Genomic DNA, 21,395 nt, shown 5'->3' on the forward strand with positions numbered 1-21,395 from the left:
TTATTAAAAATGCTTTAGTTATTTGATACTCAATTCATAAATCATGCAATTTAAAAAAGCATAAAACTATTCATAGTCATTATGAATAACTACTTCTAGTTATTGCTATTTTGCTACTTTTTGAAGCAGAAACTTTTCCTTAATGCTTAGTTAATCATTATCAAGTGGTTAATGTTTACTTCTTAAACAGCATTAATCTTTAATTTCGCCTCTACTGTAAAAATAAGACTTTATAATGTAGTTATAAACATGTGTAACTTATTATTTTAAAATACAATACATTCATGAAAAGCATTTACAATGCTTTAACTATGTGTGTCACTACATAAAAGTGGTTAATCGCACCATTTAATGCACAAGTAAAAATGTGGTCATATTTAACCTTCATTAACAAACTGTTAGATAATGATTAAGTTGCTTTGTCAGTTCAGTTTGGTTATTATAACTTGTTGCCATTAAATCTAGTCTTTGATGAGCCAAATATTTGGAGGCAATGTTAACCTTTTCCGAGAGCTATCGTTCAGTGGCCTGTCGCTGAACTCAGAAGATCAGTGCAGCAACAAGCTGATTACTGCTCACCATCATCATCATCACCATCTGGCTCTTATAACTTACCAGTAACTGCCCTGATGGCACGTTTGGTGGCACATAGAGTGGGTAGAAGAACATTTCTCTGATCACTGCTTTAATGATGATGGCTGTCTCACTGGCCACCGCTGACCATCCTGTTGCTACACCCCTGTTCATAATGACAAAACAAATTGGAGCACAGCTGTGAAATTTTGCATGGTTGCAAGAATTAAATTTAAGTTTTGCTTGAATTTTTTTTGCATGCTGTAGACGACCCAGCTACTCTCATAGTTTTCAAATGATTAAAAAATTTTTTTCATGTCAAATGTAAAGATGTACAGCAATCAAACTCCAAAAGTGTGAAAATAAAGAGTTTAGAAATATTTATCACAATATTAAAACAAAAAATCACTGACTGTCAGTGAGCTTTTGTGTCTATACAGCAGATTGAGAATGTAGCTGCTTTTTTCTCTTCATGTTTGTGTAATGTAAAAAATGAATATTTAAAAAAATAAAAATAAAAATAAATTGCATACAGTGCAAATTATTTGTAATTTTTCCCAGGAGTTCACATTTGTATTTGTAATATTCCTTTAATTAGGACTGTACTGGAGTCTGCAGCATTTGAGTAACTATTCTAGTAAGTATTCCAGATCAGGGCAACATAGCTTGTTTTTAGTGATGGTTGCGTTTGTGCACCAGCAGTTGTTACTGTACCGATCTTTTTACTGGAGTCCACTGTTCTGTCGGCTCAGTAGGCGGTGCAGCCTGCCAGGTCAATTGCAGCGCCGGGTACAGCGCTGTCCAGCAATTAATCAGCGTCCTCTGAGTTATGAGGCGCAGTCCGATTTCAACCATTCCGGATTGAGCGGACATTAGCGAAGCACATTAAGGGAAGCGAAGGTTTAGATGGATTAGCTTTTAGCCTCGTGCCTCATTTTTGCTTCCACTCTCAGTGTCTCCTTCGCTGCCTCCCACCTGACTCCAGTGTTGAGGTCAGCCCAGCTGCTTTAGCAGTCTCAGCGGGATAAAAATCTCCTCCAGCAACTGGTGTATTCCTCTGATTACATCAAGGAGTTCAGCATGACTGTACTGCTGTGCCTGTATGAGGCGTTTTAGCATGAAAACACACAAGATTACCAAAAAACAAGTTCAGGAGAGCTTAAAGCCGCTGCGTACGTGCACGCTGCCATCTTGCCCATTTTCTGAGGGAACTCAGCGTTGTTTACATCCGTGCTGTGTACATCTCCCCTGAGGCTAACGCTAAGTTATCATTAGCACAGCTGCATAAAATCATCAATAAGAGATTGGCTGCACATCCAGGCTGTGTTTTTGTTGCTGCAGGAGACTTTAACCATGCTAATCTCAAGACTGTGATGCTCAATTTCCATCATAATGTGATCTGTGCAACACGAGGCAGTAAGGCACTGGATCAGGTGTACAATAATGTTGCTAAGGTCTACAAAGCACAGTCCAACTCCCACCTAGGACTGTCCGACCACCTCTCACTGTTGGTTATGGGTGCAGCCCATAACTAAAACCATCAGAGTCTGGCCTGAGGATGCTGTTTCTCAGCTCCAAGGCTGCTTCGATACCACAGACTGGAATATATCTGATGGTCATGCAATCTCGGTCAATCCTAGAAGGGCACCACAGTCATGGATTACATAAACTACTATGTGGACAATGTTACCAGGAGGAGTGTTTCCCAACCAGAAGCCCTGGATGACAGTGGAAGTATGTGCACTAATAAAAGCTCAGAATGCTGCCTATAGATCTGGAGATGCTGCAGCATACAGTGCAGCTACATTGGCACGGAATAAGGAATAAGGGCAATCACTGACTATGAGAGGACAACACCCCCCCAACAGACAACAGTGTCACTTTTAACGAGGATCTGAACCTGTTTTATTTCTGGTTTGACAGAAATAACAGGAACCAGCTGTTGCAGCCCATTCCCTCCAATGATGCTGCAGATACACTGAGCCACGTGGTAAGACACTGCCTGCAGAGCGTCAACCCCAGGAAAGCTGCTGGCCCAGATGGGGTGATGGACGTGTCTTAAAAGACTGTGTGGACCAGTTAACAGAGGTCCTCACAAACATCTTCAACCACTCTCTACCTCGATCATGTGCCCCTTAATGTTTCAAAACATCCACAATAATTCCAGTACCCAAACAGTCAGCAGTCACGTAAAAGACTACAGGCTGGTGCCTCTCACCCCCTTAACATACCTGCCAAATGCCTGGAGATACTGGTCACGAAATACATCAGGAACATCTGGAGCTGAAAAACACTTCTGTCTGTCCACTCTGTATCAATTTCAGTTCTGCATTCCGTACACTCTCAGAAATAAAGGTACTAAATTGTCACTGGGGCAGTTCCCCTCTTGTCACTGGGGTGGGACCTTCAAAGGTTCATCTCAGTACCTTTAGTCTGGGAACATAGTTGTACCATAATCCATTGAAATTATATTTTTTAAGCTGTTTTCTTTCTTCTTTTTCTTACCCCTATTAATTCCACAATGGGGAAATTTCACCTCCACATTTTAACCCATCCGTGAAGTGAAACACCCACTTACACACTAGAGACTGCACACACACTAGGGGGCAGTGAGCACACTTGCCCGAAGCGGTGGGCAGCCCTATCCATGGTGCCCAGGGAGCAGTTGGGGGTTAGGTGCCTTGCTCAAGGGCACTTCAGTCATGTCCTGTCGGGTCAGGGGATCGAACCGGTCACAAGGATCGTTCCCTAACCTCCAGCCCACGACTTCCCCAATTGACTCCACACACCCCGTCTCGCCTCCAGGCTTTTTACTTCTTTGTTATATTTTAAAGTTATGAAAAAGTACAAATACATGCTTTTCACCTGGAAAAAACTTACTTGATGTTCACAGTTGGATCTTTTGGAACTGTTGTACTTTCGAGGGAACATTTACATTACACCTTGATGAATGAAAAGTGTTCCTGCACAGAATTTTATTTTTAACACACAGAATTTTATTTCTAACAGTGTACTATCCTGCCAGGCAAGCTTATCACAGAACTACTGGACTTAAACTTCCACAAATCACTGTGCAACTGGACTTCTTAACAAACCGTAAATGGTCAGTCAGATTTGGTAAGCACCAATCATCAACACTAACCATCAGCAGCACTGGTGCCCCACAGGGATGTGTGCTCAGTCCACTGCTGTACACATTCTACACGACCGTTCCCCCTCCTACCCGTCATGTTACATCATTAAATTGGCAGATGATACCACGGCACTTGACCTCAGCACAAACAACGATGAGTCTGCATATAGAAGGGAAGAACAAAGTCTTTCAGTTTGGTGTCATGACCATAATTTAAGCCTGAACATCAGGAAAACTAAGGAGATGATTGTGGACTTTAGGAAATCAGGTCGGCGCAACCATCCCCCACTCTACATCAGCGGTGAGGAAGTGGAACGAGTCACTAACTTCAGGTTCTTGGGCCTGTCAGTGACGGAGGAACCGTCCTCAGATACCAGCACAGCCTCTATAATTGGGAAAGCCCAACTCTTTTTTCTGAGGAACCTAAAGAAGGAAAACCTGCCACAGAAGCTGCTGATAAACGCTTGTTGTTGTGCCGTTGGGAGCGCACTGACATAGTGTGGGTCAGTGTGGTTTTTCAGCTGCACAAAGGCAGAGCAGACAGCCATCCAGCGGGAAATCAACACTGTGGGAAAAATCAATGGAGTTATGTTGCCAGATATCAACACCATCTCGACCTCCACTGCCTGAAACGCTCTCTCTGCATCCTCAAAAACCCATCACACCCTGTCCACCACTCTTAGTACCGTCTGGTTCAGATCCTGCAGATCAAAGACCTCCAGACTGGCAGTTTTATACCTCAAGCAATAAGACTCCTTAATAGCTCTCCCACCCCCCACTACCCCCTCACTAAACATCCCTCCGACATAGTGTCACTTATTCCATCACAACTTATTAACATTTTAACTTATGATTTATGACAGATATGTTTATTTATTAACTAATTATTGTTATGTTAATTATTGCTAATTATGGAGACAATAAAGAGCTTTTGACATTTGACTTTGTGACCAAATGAACTTTTATAATACTGTTGTTTGTTTTTGCTAATATGATGTGCAAATACTATTTTCTCACAATATGAAAATAAAACTAGCAACTAAACTTTGGAGGAAAAAGAGAATGTGCAGCAAAAGCTAAAAAGCTCAGAAAGGACGTCCCTAAAAGAAATAATAATAATTACTTAAATAAAATAATAATTAACAAGAAAAATTATAAAATGCAAATACGATGTTATATGTTGCACATTTGGATTTGTTAGAGTGAACATAAATGAGTTTTTGAAGCTGATGAGACTGTTAGAGTTCTTAGATGAGGATGAAGGCATTTTCAAAATAAAAGCCCTCGATGAGAAAGAAAACTGTATGGAGGTTATTAGATCTTGTGGAGTCTTGTGACAAAACTGAAAGTTGTATCGAAACAGATATTTGAACTTTTTTAATGTTGAGGGGATAATTTATGAGTTTTGAACCAGCTATCAAGTATTAGATAATTCAGAGTTTTTAGATGAAATTCATCCATGAATGCCTTTATCAGACATTGGCATCATCAGTAAACAAGACAACAAATCTATTCTTTGCAGCCAATAAAGATAAATAACCTATATTTAAAACAACAAGGGTCCCAATACTGACCCTTGAGGAACCCCACGGTCTCTGTTCACATTATATTTAATTAACTTAAAAAACAGAAAAATGGACTAGTAGCTGTATCATCTGTAAAAGTTTGTAAACCCTATCAGTAAAGTCTCAGAGCTTAATGAACTTGTTAGGCCTTAAGTGACTCATTAGGACAGGTTAGGCAGGTCAAGAATTGTCATTATAAAAAGTCAGCTGATAAGAATTACAAAGTGTGATAAATTCTTTAAATCTGATAACACTCAATAACCATGTGTTCCTCAGTGCAGCTGGCTGAGGATCTGAAAATGAAGCTAATTGTGGCCAACAAAGCAGGAGAAGAACATAAAAAGATATGAAAGCACTTCCAGCTCACAGTTTCCACTGTCTGAAATGTCATTAAGAAATGTCAGTTAAAGCTATTAAGCTATAAAAAATGCAAAGCAAAACCCCCATCTGACAGCAAAGGGTATGCAGGAATGTTTAGCTGATACAGGAGTTGTGATGCACTGCTTTACTGTGCACAAACATTGTCTGCATGGAAGGGTCATCAGGACAAAACCTTACCTGTGACCTCATCACAGAAGTCAATGCTGAATTATGCAAAACAGCATCTGGATCAGCCAGAGACATTTTGGAAACAAGTGCTGCGGACTGATGGAGTAAAAATAGAACCTTTTGGCCACAATCACCAAAGGTTTGTTTGGAGGATAAAAGGTGCAGCATTTGATGAAAGAAACACTGTGCCAACTGTTAAGCATGGGTATGTTATGCTGTTATGCTGTTATGCTTTTGTGGATTCCACTGAATATCACCAAATTCTGGAGGCAAATCTGATGCAGTCAGTCCAGAAATGGAAATTTTGGTTGAAAATTTCACTTTTACAGTGTAATTGGGGTCACTTGGATGGTGAGAAGCAAAAAAAGCTGAGCCAACTTCTAAGACTGAACTTTGGAGGTGTGTCTGCAGATTCTTTGAGGAACTGAAAGTGAGTCTCCTGAAAAGAATGGAAGCTGGAACAAAGGTAGAGTGGACACATATATTGGACTCCACAAGTTTGTGCAAAAGCTTCTGATGAAATTTGCCTGAACACAAGCTCCACATCTCTTCTGATCTGATGTTTTTGTTCAAAGGCCTTAACTTTTTTAAACTTGAATAGTGACCTAGAAACAGAGCAGAATCTTGAACATTTCTTCATCATTTTACTTATAATTTTTTCAAAATTATAAAATTTTGCTCATTTTCTGGTTTAAGTGAAAAAATATTCTCACACTTTTGCACCCTACTGTACACTGATATATCTCATCCATTGAAGCTTATGTTTAGATGACTCTCAGGCAGATTTCGGCTACTGCAAAACCTCATATCTCCAAAATGGTAACTTTATAGAAGGAAAAAACATACTTTACTTTTAATGTAAGTCAATGGAGCCAGAGTTTTTTCCAAATCATTTTGGTCTGTTTCTTTTAGTCCATTCATAATCAAATTTACACATAATGTAAAGGAAAACTGAAAAATGACCAAAAAAAAAAAACCCTGAAAAATGGAGATACGAGGGTTTTTTCTGACAGCAGCGATATACATATAAATATATATATAGACATGTAGACATGCAAAATAGTCAGTAAGTACAAGTTATTCAGTTTTCATACAAAAAAGTATTTATATTTTGCAAAATAACTCAACAACTAAACATAATAGCGGATTTTCAGTATTTAGTGATGTAGTGTGTCTACCCTTTACCTTTATGTATATATTTAGTCCTTTTTAAAATAAAGACAGAATTATCATGAAGTCACTGCACCTGAATTCTTGGACTGCTGGAAATAATCCAGGCGTGCAGCGCTATTACGCATTAACCGCAGTAAAGCATGATGCACGTTTTGTTCTTGTTGAGTCGACAGAATATCTTGCTCAGTCAGATGGATTGGCTGATAACGTGGTCCAGGTGCTGAAGGTCACTATTAATGAAGAGCCCAGAGCCTGAGGCCCCCACACGGTTACCACACACACTGTACAGACGCACAGCGGCACATCCCTCCAGTCTCTGCACCGTCTCACAGCGAGGACACGCCAGGATGAAGCTGAAGCTGCCGAACCCCGGCCTGGAGGAGCGCATCCACTCCCACGCTGAGCTGGAGAAGATGGAGGAGGTCCAGGCTGGAGACCGGCCACAGTGGGACAACAAAGCCCAGTACATGTTGACCTGTGTGGGCTTCTGTGTGGGACTTGGGAACGTCTGGAGGTTCCCCTACCTCTGTCAGAGCCACGGAGGAGGTAGGACTGCTAAAGAGCGGCACTTTCCTCAAGATTAACCCTTTAAACCTTCACTTTACCTAACTATTCACCTTTGTATTACTGTATTCACCCTTTAGACCTTATGTCTACCTATTTTTTAACCTTCATATTACTATATATAATGCTCTCTCACCTGCATATTACTGTACTATTTTTACTTATAACAGTAATCATATTAATAATAGCAATAGAAGTTCATTGGCTGAACATTTTCTTGTTAGATTATGGGCTCTTACAGTTCTATTATAAACACCTCTGGAACTAATTATATCATATTTATAAGTAACTATATGCACATAAATAAAATGGCATTTCTGTTTAAATTGAAAGAAAATGACAAAAAAAAACAACAAGAAAACCAGCAAAAATCTATCAAAGGAGCCCCAGCTGCTCTTATTGAGGACGATTCACTTCACCAACACAGGGTCAGTGGGGTCAGTTTCTCAGAAATATAGAATCACATTGCTTTGAACAAATTCTCTAAAAGCAGAATCATTTCATCGGTACAGAAATGTGATTCCCCTCCACACCTCCCACCACATCCCTCCTCATTCACCTGTGTTTTAAAACGTCTTCTTCCAGCGTCTAGTTTAAATGTTGTCCTTTATTGTTCTGATATGAACCCAGAGGAAGTAATTAATGCTGCTTTATGGACCTGCAGGACATGTAGTTCTTGCTACAGCACACTAAGCAAATTTTACATGTAATAAATCCAAAAGTGCTGATAAAACATGTCCAAGAGATGATGATAGCTGTGCTTCAAAGTGACCGAGACTTTTTAGTGTATGAGCTGCAACCTGACGAGTTAAATTATAAACGTTACTCAACGTGTCCCCACTAAATTCAGTTAATCATACAGAAAATGCCACAAAGATTACAAAAAAATGAAAAAAGAAAGGATCATATAATGCAGCTCTATTAAAATAAACACTTTAATACAAACTCAAGTCTCAAAAAAATATGGGACAGTAGGAAAAATGTGAATAAAACAGGAGACACATTGCAAAAAATGGTATCTTATCAAGTGAAATCTTCAATCTCGCTGTAATGTCTAATATTTCTCACTTTAAGAGTGTTGAGGAACATTCTAAATAAATCTGTCTCACTAAACTGGCAGATCATTTTACCTATTGAAAGCACATTTCTTAAAATAAGTAAAATTGTCTCCCAGTATAGTGAAATAAATTTATCTAAAACGACTTAAAACAAGTGATGACTTGTGTAGAAATAAGTTAAATGGTCTTATAAGTTTACCCCAAAATCAACATGAGAACTATTAGAAATATTGACTACCTTCATTTTTTGCAGTGCAGTAATTGATAAATCCACTTTGAATCCACTATTTAATGTTTTATTCTTATCTTTTTGTGAACATGTGCTTATTCTGAAACTGTTGCCAAAAAGGTTGCATTATAAGACTAGAAACACTGTGAAATGTTCCAAAAGCCATCGTAAGCAGGTGATGTATTCATGCTTACATTACTTACATTTTATCTACTATCCCAACATTTTTGGAATTGGATTTATAGCTAAAAGGAGCATCCAAGGAAGGCCAAGTCCTTTAAGAGTGAGGACAGGTTGAGGCTCAGAAATAGATGACATCTGTGATTGCTTCAGGAAGACAACGCCATGCCACCTCCTGCATGTATTATGAGTGTGGCTTCATAGTAAATGAGTGCAGGTGATAAACTGGCCTGTCTGCAGTCCAGACCTGTCGCCCACCGAAATCCTCTGGCGTGTTATCAAGTTTAATGTATAATATTGGAGCCCGAACTGTTGAGCAGGAGAACTGCTTATCAATCAGGAACAGGAAACTTACTGAACACAGTGGTAAATGTGCTCCTGTCACAACTGTTTTGGAAAATGTTGCAGGCATCAAATTTACAATAAGTAAATGTATTCAAAAAATTATAAAGTTGTTGAAACATTAAACATCTTGTCTTTGTACTGTTTTCAATTGAACACAGGCAAAAAGGATTTGCGGATCACTGGTGTCTGTTTTCACTTACATTTCACCTACTGTGCCAACTTTTTTGCTAAACTGATGTGACACTCAATCTCAAATGTTTGCTTGATAGAAAATCCTCAGTCAACAATTTAATTAATGTTTTTGCATTTTTTAAAAATGTCAAAGTGCCATAATATTAATTTTCTGAAGTTGACGGTGGAATGTGCTAAAACCCCAGTACAGTCTTGAATAAGCAGTAATCTGAAAATTCAGTCGTAATTCCTGACTCTTATCGTGCTATTCCAAGGAGCGTTCATGATTCCGTTCTTGCTGCTGCTGGTTCTGGAGGGGATTCCTTTGCTGCACCTGGAGTTCGCAGTGGGACAGAGGCTGAAGAAGGGAAGCATCGGGGTCTGGAGGTCCATCAGCCCCTACTTGACTGGAGTTGGTGAGACCAATTTAAACACATTTTAAAAGCTTTCAAAGCTGCAGGAGAGACAGTTTTAATTCAGCACTGATGTGTCTGATCCACTCAGACCAGCACAACACACACTAACACACCACCACCACATCTGCGTTACTGCAGTGCTGAGAATGATCCACCACCCAAATAGTACCTGCTCTGTGAGGGTCCATGGGGGTCCTGACCACTGAAGAACAGGGTAAAAGGGGGCTAACAAAGTATCAGAGAAACAGATGGACTACAGTCTGTAACTGTAGAACTACAAAGTGCACCTATATAGTAAGTGGAGCTGATAAAATGGACGTAGAAACAAGGAGGTGGTCATAATGTTATGCCTGATCGGTGTACACTGCAAGCGCATGCTGTATTCAGATGCAGTTACTATAAACAGGTTCTAGAATCCATATTTTTACCTACTGATCAAAGAAACAAGGCCAGAATACTAAAACAGAGTAAATTACATTTGAACTGACGAAGCCTCTCGGATGAGTGGACAAAGTCCAGTCATATCATAGGTTACTTGCTAATCCAAACAATTCAACTAGGATAACTAAAAATGTTCAAAAACTAAAGCAAGACTTCTCAAAATTCCATTGAGAAACAGGGAGAATATGTACACATAGGCTAGAAACAACTGTGTGTCTCTAGTTTGAGGTGTTAGCATATCTGGCTGCAATATGTACATAAGTGCTAACGTAAAGACCGCAATCTGGATTCTCAGGTGTAGCATCCATGCTGTGCTCGTTCGTGGTGGGCATGTACTACAACACCATCATGGCCTGGGTCATGTGGTACTTGTTCAACTCCTTCCAAGACCCTCTGCCCTGGAGTCAATGTCCCATAGATGACAACAGGACAGGTAACAAAGCTCCTGCAATCAGTCACTATTACAAAAAAGTGGTCTAAGTCAAATTGCACTATCAAAACACTTCACAAATGACAGGCTGACATTAAAAGATAAGCAGCTCAAGTGTCTCCCCCTACAGGTTTTGTGTCAGAGTGCGCCCGCAGCTCTCCAGTGGACTACTTCTGGTACAGAGAGACTCTAAACATCTCAACAAAAATCGAGGATTCAGGCGGGTTGCAGTGGTGGATGGTGTTGTGTCTGATCGCAGCTTGGGTACTTCTCTGGGTCTGCTGCATCCGTGGAATTGAAACCACCGGCAAGGTAAGACAATAAGCTCTCAAACACACAAATCCGGCTCAATACTAAGATGTACTGAAGCTTAAAATCATCAGGCATTACTGCAACACTGTACCTGGCCCGACCAGGGGTCTGTTCAGCTTTCTTTGGGCTCAGCTTGACCTACCCCTGGATTGTCTGTCTCACAACTATGGGTCACTTTTTACCAGGATACTTCACAATGACAACTTATGCTGCACACCTAACCTGGGGCAGGTCAAGTTTGGAATTTTGGATTGTAAACAGACCAGATAAAGCCTTCTGACCAATCAGGGCCAAACTTCTGACCAGTCAGGGACATACTTCTGATCAATCAGGGACAGCCTTCTGACCAATAAAGGACATACTTCTGACCAATCAGGAATAGCCTTCTGACCAATAAGGGACATACTTCTGACTGATCAGAGACAGCCTTCTGACCAATCGAGGACAGTCCTCTGACCAATCAAGGATGGCCTTCTGACTGATCAGAGACAGCCTTCTGACCAAACAGAAATAGCCTTCTGACCAATAAGGAACATGCTTCTGACTGATCAGGGACAGCCTTCTGACCAATCAGGGCAGACTTCTGGCAAATAAGGCACAGCCTTCTGACTGATGAGGGACAGCTTCTGACTGATCAGGGACAGCTTCTGACTGATGAGGGACAGCTTCTGACTGATCAGGGACAGCTTCTGACTGATGAGGGACAGCCTTCTAACCAATCAGGCACAGCTTTCTGACTGATCAGGGGCATACTTCTGGCCAATCAGTGACTAACTTCTGGCCAATCAGTGACTAACTTCTGGCCAATCAATGACCGCCAATCACTTACCTACACAAATGTAAACATCAGATAGAATGTTCCAAAAATTCAGAACTGAGCAGTGATGGTTGTAATGATAACATAGTCTTAGTTTGAATGTGGTTTGAAAGACCCAGTTCTTGGAACAACGAGACAGTACCCACATTAATATTAAACTATTTGCTAGTAAATGTTTGCTATATTGGCAACTAATATTATGGTATGTTAGCAGATCCTAATAGATGGCTTCAATGTAAATCAAAACTCATTTCTATCCTGTTACACGCCAATTGCATACTGGGTAATGTAGGCCTATCTGACCATATCCTCTTCATTCCAGGCTGTGTACATAACATCCACTCTTCCCTATGTGGTTCTCACAATCTTCCTGATCAGAGGGCTGACTCTCAAAGGCTCTGTGAATGGGATTATTTTCCTCTTCACTCCAGATGTAAGATCACTTTTAATAAGCTACATCCTGCTAAAACACTTTGCACTCATTATCTTTCTCTTATGGAGGATAGTATTCTTGGAAGGTGACATACAGTTCCTGGTTGTCTTTTAAGGTGGATGAACTGATTAACCCAACCACTTGGCTGGATGCAGGTGCCCAGGTGTTGTTCTCCTTCTCATTAGCTTTTGGGGGCCTCATCTCCTTCTCCAGCTATAACCCAGTGCAGTAAGTGAACCAAAATAAACCTTTTTTCTAATTTTAATTTTAATTGCAGACAGATATTTGATACTTTCAAACATTCATTGTTTCACCAGCAACCACTGTGAAAAGGACTCAGTCATAATCTCAATCATAAATGGCCTGACATCCGTCTACTCAGCTACGGTCATCTACTCCATCATTGGCTTCCGAGCCACAGAGAAATACGACGAGTGTGTGGCAGGGTTGGTTTTCAAACTTTACATGAGTAACTTGTCTCCAATTTCCATTCCTCACCCTGCTATTCTTATCAAAAGTATCTCATGGCCTTTTTTGTCTTTGTAAACAGAAACATCATGGCCCTCTTGAATACATTTGACCTTCCAGAGGGAAACATCACTGAAAGTACCTATGATGAAGTCTTTAAGACTCTCAACAGCACCAGTCCAGAAATCATTCAGGGGCTCAACCTGCCAACTTGTGACATGAAGACTTTTCTCAGTGAGGTACTGTCAATGCCTTAGACCAGACATCTTAAAAAGCATTCATTTCATTTTACATCTATAGGAGTCAGATAATAAATGAGCTTGTCAAAATATCTATAACACTACATAAGACATTGTGCTCACTATTGTGCTCACAAAAATACCTTTGCTTGTTTGAACTGCAGGGAGTGGAGGGTACTGGCCTGGCCTTCATCGTGTTCACAGAAGCCATCACGAAGATGCCCATCTCTCCTCTCTGGTCTGTGCTCTTCTTCATCATGCTCTTCTGTCTGGGACTCTCCACCATGTTTGGCAATATCGAAGGGTGCGTGGTGCCTCTGCAGGACCTCAACATTCTGCCCAAGACTTGGCCTAAAGAAGTGTTCACAGGTATGTGCTAGAAGTAATTATCACCAGAGATTTTACAAGTTCAGAAGTTGCTTCATGGGAGTTGAGTCTCAAGCCTTTGGGTTATGAGTCTGGATCAATTCTCAAGTCTCTAGGGTAGAGTCTAAGTCAGGTCTTAAGTCTCTGAGGTCTGAGTCATTCTTGAGTCTCTGAGATGTGAGTCTGAATCTCAAGTGGTGTGTGCTAGTCCAAGTCAACTCCTGGGAAGTGTTAGTGCAAGTTGAGTCTTGAGTCTCTAGAATACGAGTGCAAGTTAAGTCTCTGGTTGCAAGAACAAGTCTCAAGTCTTTGGGGTGTGAATATGAGGCAAGTCTCAAGTCTCTGAAGTGTGAGTTCAAGTAGAGTCTCCGCTGGTTGAGTCAAATCTCAAGTCTCGATGTAAGTGCAAGTCTCAGTTGTTACAAGTCTCTGGAATGTGAGTCAGAGTGGAGTCTCAAGACTCTGAAGTGTGAGCCTGAGTCAAGTCTCAAGCCTCTGAGAAGTGAGTAAGAGTAAAGTCTAGGGTCTCTGAGATGCTAGTCCAAATCAGGTCTCTGAGATGGTAGTTTGAGAGTTTGAAAGTCTTTGAGATGCAAGTCTGAGTCGAGTCTTGTACTCATGCTTTTTTCTCAGGGCAGAGTCTTGAGTTGAGTCATGAATAAGTTATGGGCACAGTTTAACTTGCAAGTCGGTCAACATGTGGCTCTAGTGCATCTTGAGTCCAAGTCGCTGACTTGAGTTGGCATGTTTGATCCACACATTTACATTAGACAGAACTAACAAAATAAACCCTGACTCCTGTGGACTAATGTGGATTGGTGGAAGTGGCTGACTTCCTCAACGTGACTAATCTGCTCTGTCTATATTCGTAGGTCTGACGTGCCTGGTCTCCTGCCTCATAGCGCTTATATTTGTTCAGTGCTCTGGAAACTACTGGCTTGCTCTCTTTGATGGGTTTGCGGCTTCTATTCCACTGCTTGTAATAGCTTTCTGCGAGATAATCGCTGTGGTTTATGTCTACGGCATTGACAGGTAGGTGTCCAGTCAACACCTCATTTAGTGACTTTGAAATGATTATAGGTAAACCTGAATATGGTAAAAATTGATATGGTAGATGCAAGACTATGCAAAGTCTTGTTGTTGCCTTAACTGGATAGGAAGGACATTTCTGATGATATTCTTAACTCCATGATTTTTCACCTGGTAGGTTTAATGAGGACCTTAAGTTTATGGTCGGCCACAAGCCCAACATCTTCTGGCAGGCCACATGGAGAGTCCTAAGTCCTCTCATCCTGCTGGTCATCCTGGTGTTCTACTTCATCACCACTGTTAGCAAAAAGCTAACATACATCGTCTGGGACCCTGAATCGGTATTCCTTTTTTTTTATCACAGCTTAAAGATAAATAAAAACATACTTAGCCTTCGTGCCCCTAAGGGTCTGCAGATCAGAAGCTGGAATATAGTGGGCAGGCAGGGGTGATGTCTATTTATTTAATTTTATTCATAATGCAGTTCATCCATGATAACCACTTTCAGATCCCTCATAACTTGCAATATTGTATATTCATAACAAGGGTTTTCAGAGTCTACTGTATGTAACCTTTTTATGTGCCCAGTAGGCGTGTCAGACAGTTATATAATTATCGCCATTCAAATAGACAGCAAATATTTAAGAGAGTGTTAGATGCTAGTGGGTGGTGTGGCATGCCTCAAGAGCATCAACTAATTTGAGGCATTAGCAAGTAATAAACAAGCAAAATTACATCATTACTTTCAATCATTACATCATTTTTTTATTCATTGAAGGTAAAGGGAGTGCCCATTAATTTTTTGAGGGGCCCATAAGATCCTAGATATGCCACTGATGGCATTCATCCCAGTATGAATAGACTATAAAACACTTTGTAAGCTTATTTCAGTAACACTTTATTTGGACAGTCCACTATCACTACCTCCAATAGAACAACTTTGGTAACACTTTATGTTTATGACCCACATAGAGACATCAAAACACATGCATGAGAATTAAAAACATATTTATAAAGCAATACTTGAAAATTTTTAATAGCTAATGCCAGTAACTGCAAGATGATGAGTCCCATTATTTGGTAACGATGCTTAATAACAGTGTTAGAAATAGGACAAATATCACTTTAGTTCAAGAACCCTTATGTCAATACATCAAATGAGCATAAACAGTAATGCATCCCTATGCCCGATGTAGGTAGCCATGGAACTTTAACCTCAACCCAAACCTAAACTTAGGTTCTTGTCCTAACGCTAAATCTAACCCTGTTAAGTTTACCCATATAGCTAATAGTTAATAGTTTGAGCATCTGTGGATAATCTCTAGGGGGCATCTGTAGATCATCTCTAGGGGGCATCTGTAGATCATCTCTAGGGGGCATCTGTAGATCATCTCTAGGGGCATCTGTAGATCATCTCTAGGGGGCATCTGTAGATCATCTCTAGGGGCATCTGTAGATCATCTCTAGGGGCATCTGTAGATCATCTCTAGGGGGCATCTGTAGATCATCTCTAGGGGGCATCTGTAGATCATCTCTAGGGGGCATCTGTAGATCATCTCTAGGGCGCATCTGTAGATCATCTCTAGGAGGGTATCTGTAGATCATCTCTAGGGGGCATCTGTAGATCATCTCTAGGGGGCATCTGTAGATTATCTCTAGGGGGCATCTGTAGATCATCTCTAGGGGGCATCTGTAGATCATCTCTAGGAGGGCATCTGTAGATAATCTCTAGGGGGGCATCTGTAGATCATCTCTAGGGGGCATCTGTAGATCATCTCTAGGGGGTCATCTGTAGATCATCTCTAGGGGGCATCTGTAGATCATCTCTAGGGGGCATCTATAGATCATCTCTAGGGGGGCATCTGTAGATCATCTCTAGGAGGGTATCTGTAGATCATCTCTAGGGGGCATCTGTAGATCATCTCTAGGGGGACTAAATGAATGTGGACCTGATTTTGTTCTAATAATCCTGTTCTGTTTCTCCAATTACAGCCTGTTTTCCCAACGCTAGCTCAGGTGACTTACCCTGACTGGATCAGCGGGATCATATTCATCCTGGCTGGAATTCCCTGCCTCGCTATTCCTGGAGTGGCCCTCTTTATGTTCATATGGAAGCGCTGCTGTAAGAAGGACAGACATTACACGGAAGAGAGACTCAGCACTATATCAGACAAAGTGCCCATGAGTGTAGCAACATCAGATTAATAATCATATACTGTCCTTCAAAACCTTGTATCTCTATTTTTATTGGTTTTAATTTTTTTTCATAAGTTGCAAACTCCTTTTACCCTGTGCATCATGGTAGAATGTCATGATGAACAGACCAATAGACAGGCTTCAAAATCTACTTCTGGTTCCATTAACTTCCATTCCATTTGATTTGCATATGTCATTCTGCTAAGAAGCTGTTTGACATGTGAAACACTGTGTGTCTCTAAAGGTCCAAGGAACTGAATTAATGTGAAACATTAAGTCTCACATGCAATATAAGTTTCTAAACGTGCCTGAGCACTAAACATGACTGCCAGTGCCAAAGCCTGGACGAAACCCAGGCGATTTTATACACTTCATAAGTTATAAAGTTCTAAAACTGTGTTTAAATAATATTAAGAGAATTTTTTTAAATATATTTTATCAACAAAATTTTAAGTCTTGTATGTTTTTTATTTATTTATTATAATTTTGAGAGCAATTAAAGAAATTCTTGAAACTACTTAACAGTCTTTAATAGTTCTTTATATCCCATAAATAGTTTGCAGACAGACATAGTACTAAGCTTGCAGTTTATCCAGCATCCTAACTGTAGCTAATCTAAAATAGTCATATATGTTGAAATTTTGTAAAGTGTGATTAATTTTGGTTGGGTTTTATAAATGTAGCACTATTCTTTAATGTACAACATAAAGGCAGTTGGAACTACCTAAGCTAAAGGCATAACCATATCTCAAAGTCTATATTCCATCCTAATCTTGTTATCTTTTATTGTGGAGTAATGTTCTCTCACGGAGATAAGATTTCTATCTTGCTGCCAACACGGAATTGTGGTCCAATGCTGTACTGGAAGCAATCACCCCCCAGAAGTTCAGCTGGCAATAAAAGTATTTTGAACTTTGCTAAATTAAGGCTGGCACATGTTGCAACACATGTAACTCTTTTATGACCTTTGGATGCTGCACTACGGGTCAGGCATAGTCTTTATGAAGTACACACATAATGATTAATGTTTTTAATGGAAAGTGAGAAATGTGCTTGAAAAGATGTTTTACAGCAGAGGTCGTGAACCCTGTTCCTGGAGATCTACCTTCCTGAAAAGACCTGACTGAACACATCTGGTCCAGATCATCATTTCCCTGGATTAGCTGGATTAGGTGTGTTAGATTAGGGCTGGAGCTGAAGGAGTAGGGTTAGTGACCACTGTTCTACCATCAATGATCATTTCTTACATTTGATTTTGTATTCTTTTTTATTCTGTGAAGGTTCTATGTGGTGTACATGCCTGTCAGTTAAGGTTTCAATGTATAGTTAACGCAGCGGTCACCAACCCTCGTCCTGGAGATCTACTTTCCTGCAGAGTTTAGTTCCAACCTGCATCTAAAATGCTGATCCCACTTACCTAACACTGATGCATCTGATCCAGCCACAGGACACACCAATCCACCAGTTCCACACAGTGAGAGGCAGATGACGTGTATCTCAGCCCCTCTTCATAGGCTCATAACTCCGGATGCGAGTCTCGTATGATCTCGTGATAAGATGGAATGGAAAGGGCGACTCTGCAGATTCAGGAAGTGTTTGGACTGGATTTCTGAGCTGGATTAAACAGAGAAATGCAGGTTTCTTCATATCAAACAATCCTGGTACAGCTGATACAATAAACACACAGCATTTAAACACAATAACAACACTTTTAATGGAGTTGGGGAAGGTGATGATGTCAGTGGCCAGGACACATCACTAAGACTGTGTAAGACGTTACGCCTCATAGAAGAGAGACACTGCAAAAGATTAATAAATGTGTACACTCACTTTGATTCCATGGAAATGGTGGCACAGGGCCTCGGTCCTCTTACAGGAGCTGGGTGACATCTCCTCCTGTAGAGGGGGAGCAGCGCTGGAGTAAAATCTGCTGAGAGAAAATAAATACTTTAAAGCTAAAGCTAAATGTGAATGTGAATGGACTTACTGGTATACAAATGAGAAATGGCCATGTAAATATTGCTGACATTGCATTTGCATATATCACTGGTTGATGGTAAGCAAGTGGTGTATTGTTACCCCTGTACTCTGTATTGGTATGTTTCAGCCTTAATTAGGGCGGGGCTTGGAGAATAAAGCCAGACTATAGGGGTTACATGGGTTAGTCAAGGGCCCAGTCCCATTTCTTATTTTGACCCCTACCCCTTGTTTTCGAGTGTCGCCCCTTAGAACTGAGTTACAGGGCAGTGGTTGAGATCTTCCCTCTGAAATGGGACCCTCAGATAAAAAGAGCATCACTTCATTAACAGCTACCAGCGCTGCTCTGTAGGCGACCCTGCCAGTCTGCAGTGACAGCAGAGGAGGGTAAAGTTCAGCTCCTCACTGCTGGGCTTTAGTTACGTTTAGGGCATCATATGATCTTCAAAGAGGGGGGCAGTTATTTATTATCACCCACCCCTAATTCTTCAGTGATATGAAGCTGAAGTCATAAGTTTACAGAGACCTCAGCCACATTCATTTAAACTCAGTTTTTCAGTTCCCGATGTTGAATCCCAGTACACATTCCCGCTCTAGGTCAGTTAGGATCACTACTGAATTTTAAGAAAGTAAAATGCCAGAATATTATGAGAGACACTGATTTATTTTTTTCATCACATTCACAGTGGCTCAGAAGTTTACATCCACATGGTTAGTTTAGTAATTTAGTAGCATTGCCTTCAAATTGTTACATTGCTTGTTTGGGCTACATGACCCTCCAAACGGAGGTTTTTCAGAGACACTCCAAACAGAGCTATGAAAAAAATGAAAAACGGCAAGATGGCTGAACAAGAGACCAAAGAAAATTTTCTCTGTTAACAAATTAAAATAATCACCGTATTATCTTAGTTTAATGTTGTTTCACTGTATTATGGTCCTTTTCTTCATAACAAGCATTAAAAAATCACTATGCTACTACTACTACTATGCTAATGTCTCTGTGGCTAGTTAGCTAAATTTCCCGTTTCACCTTAAATGGTGCAGCAATTCTGACGCCTGAGGAGCCAGAATGTAACTGCTGCACCGTTTGGAGGCTCATATAGTCCCAACAAGCCGTGTAACAATTTAAAGCCAATGCTACTAAATACTATGTGGACGTAAACTTCTGAGCCACTGGGAATGTGATGAAAAAAATAAATCAGTGTCTCTCATAATATTCTGACATTTCACTCCCTTAAAATACAGTAGTGATCCTAACTGACCTAAGAGAGGGAACGTGTACTGGGATTCAACATCGGGAACTGAAAAACGGAGTTTAAATGAATGTGGCTGTGAACTTTTGACTTCAACGTTTCTTTTTTTCTGACACTGAAAAATGAATGACTTGTACTTAATGTCTGTTTTAACCAGAAACTCAATAAATGAAAGGGTGGTCTCGGGCATTTGCACAGTACTGTACCTGACCAAGGGCGGCACGGTGGTGCAGTGGGTAGCGCTGTCGCCTCACAGCAAGAAGTGCCTGGGTTTGATTCCCGGCCGGGTGACCAGGGTCGTTTCTGTGTGGAGTTTGCCTGTTCTCCCCGTGTCTGCGTGGGTTTCCTCCGGGTAGTCCGGTTTCCTCCCACAGTCCAAAAACATGCAGTCAGGCCAATTGGACATGCTAAATTGCCCCTAGGTGTGAATGTGTGTGTGTGATTGTGTATGTCTGTCTGTCTGCCCTGCGATGGACTGGCGACCTGTCCAGGGTGTATCCTGCCTTCCGCCCGATGACAGCTGGGATAGGCTCCAGCACCCCACCGCGACCCGGAAGGATAAGCGGTTTAGATGATAGATGATGGATGTACCTGACCAGTTATGTATTATTTTATTAATTAATTAATTAATGGGAGGTCTCGGACATTTGCACAGTACTGTACCTGACTAGTTATCTCTCCCATCAGCACCACAAAGACAGAGCTGACGTCCATTATGTGCCTTGTATTTATAATGCAGCTTATCTGTAATAACTGCTCTCAGATTCTTCACAACCTGCAACATCACATGTTCAGTATTCATAACTGTGAATTAGGGAGGCTAAATTAGCATAATAACACAGTTATTAGGACAGTGACATATCCATCACTCAGAAATGTCTACAGTCACTCAGAATCATGCAGAGCCAGGAAAATGTCCTTTTTTATTCAGTGTGAAAAACTACTTGCTCTCCTCCAGTTAGCACACAGTCACACTAGCATTCCAGCTCCTGAGCTAGCGTTAGCTAGGGGAACTCTGTAGTCTCGCCACATTAAAGCCGTAACATCCTGCCCCGCCCTGCCCTCGTCTGCCTTTTGTTTACCTTCCCTCGTGAGTCTTGCCATGTGCTTTTGTTGTTGTTTTGGTCTGTGTCTCCTCCTCCGTTCTGACTGCTCGTCATCTGTCTCACCTGTGTGTAGTCTGTAGCCCCGCCCTCTCTCATTAGCCCCAGGTACCCCTGGATGTTTGCTCAGTGTTTTGTTTCTCTGCCCTTGCTTTGCTGAATCCGTATCACAGAAACTTCCTCTCCTTTAGTCGGAAGTTCAGATCCGACAGGAGATATTTCACAAATTCGTATTGCAGAAGCAAATCTGATCTTAATTCAGGAATCTTACAGCGTCTTATCTCCAGTTAGGAAATCTTGCTCGATCGAAGGCGACAATCAACTGTCCTGTCTGTTGCCTAGCAACCGACCATACACACACAGCTGAAACGTAAA

The 21,395-nt window shown here is 40.9% G+C and overlaps 1 protein-coding gene across 1 annotated transcript; it reads left to right on the forward strand.

The window, feature by feature from the left end:
• The first annotated feature begins 7,238 nt into the window (after positions 1–7,238).
• slc6a19a.1 (solute carrier family 6 member 19a, tandem duplicate 1) lies at positions 7,239–17,204 on the forward strand. Its single transcript, XM_036577874.1, has 12 exons — positions 7,239–7,539; positions 9,816–9,956; positions 10,693–10,830; positions 10,958–11,139; positions 12,279–12,389; positions 12,505–12,617; positions 12,707–12,835; positions 12,940–13,096; positions 13,261–13,465; positions 14,335–14,494; positions 14,670–14,832; positions 16,484–17,204. Exons 1-12 carry the CDS (start codon positions 7,341–7,343, stop codon positions 16,694–16,696), a joined length of 1,911 nt encoding a protein of 636 aa, XP_036433767.1. The 5' UTR covers positions 7,239–7,340; the 3' UTR covers positions 16,697–17,204.
• The last annotated feature ends 4,191 nt before the right edge of the window (positions 17,205–21,395 follow it).

Source organism: Colossoma macropomum, unplaced genomic scaffold (genome assembly GCF_904425465.1).
Source record: "Colossoma macropomum unplaced genomic scaffold, Colossoma_macropomum, whole genome shotgun sequence".
Lineage (NCBI taxonomy): Eukaryota > Metazoa > Chordata > Actinopteri > Characiformes > Serrasalmidae > Colossoma > Colossoma macropomum.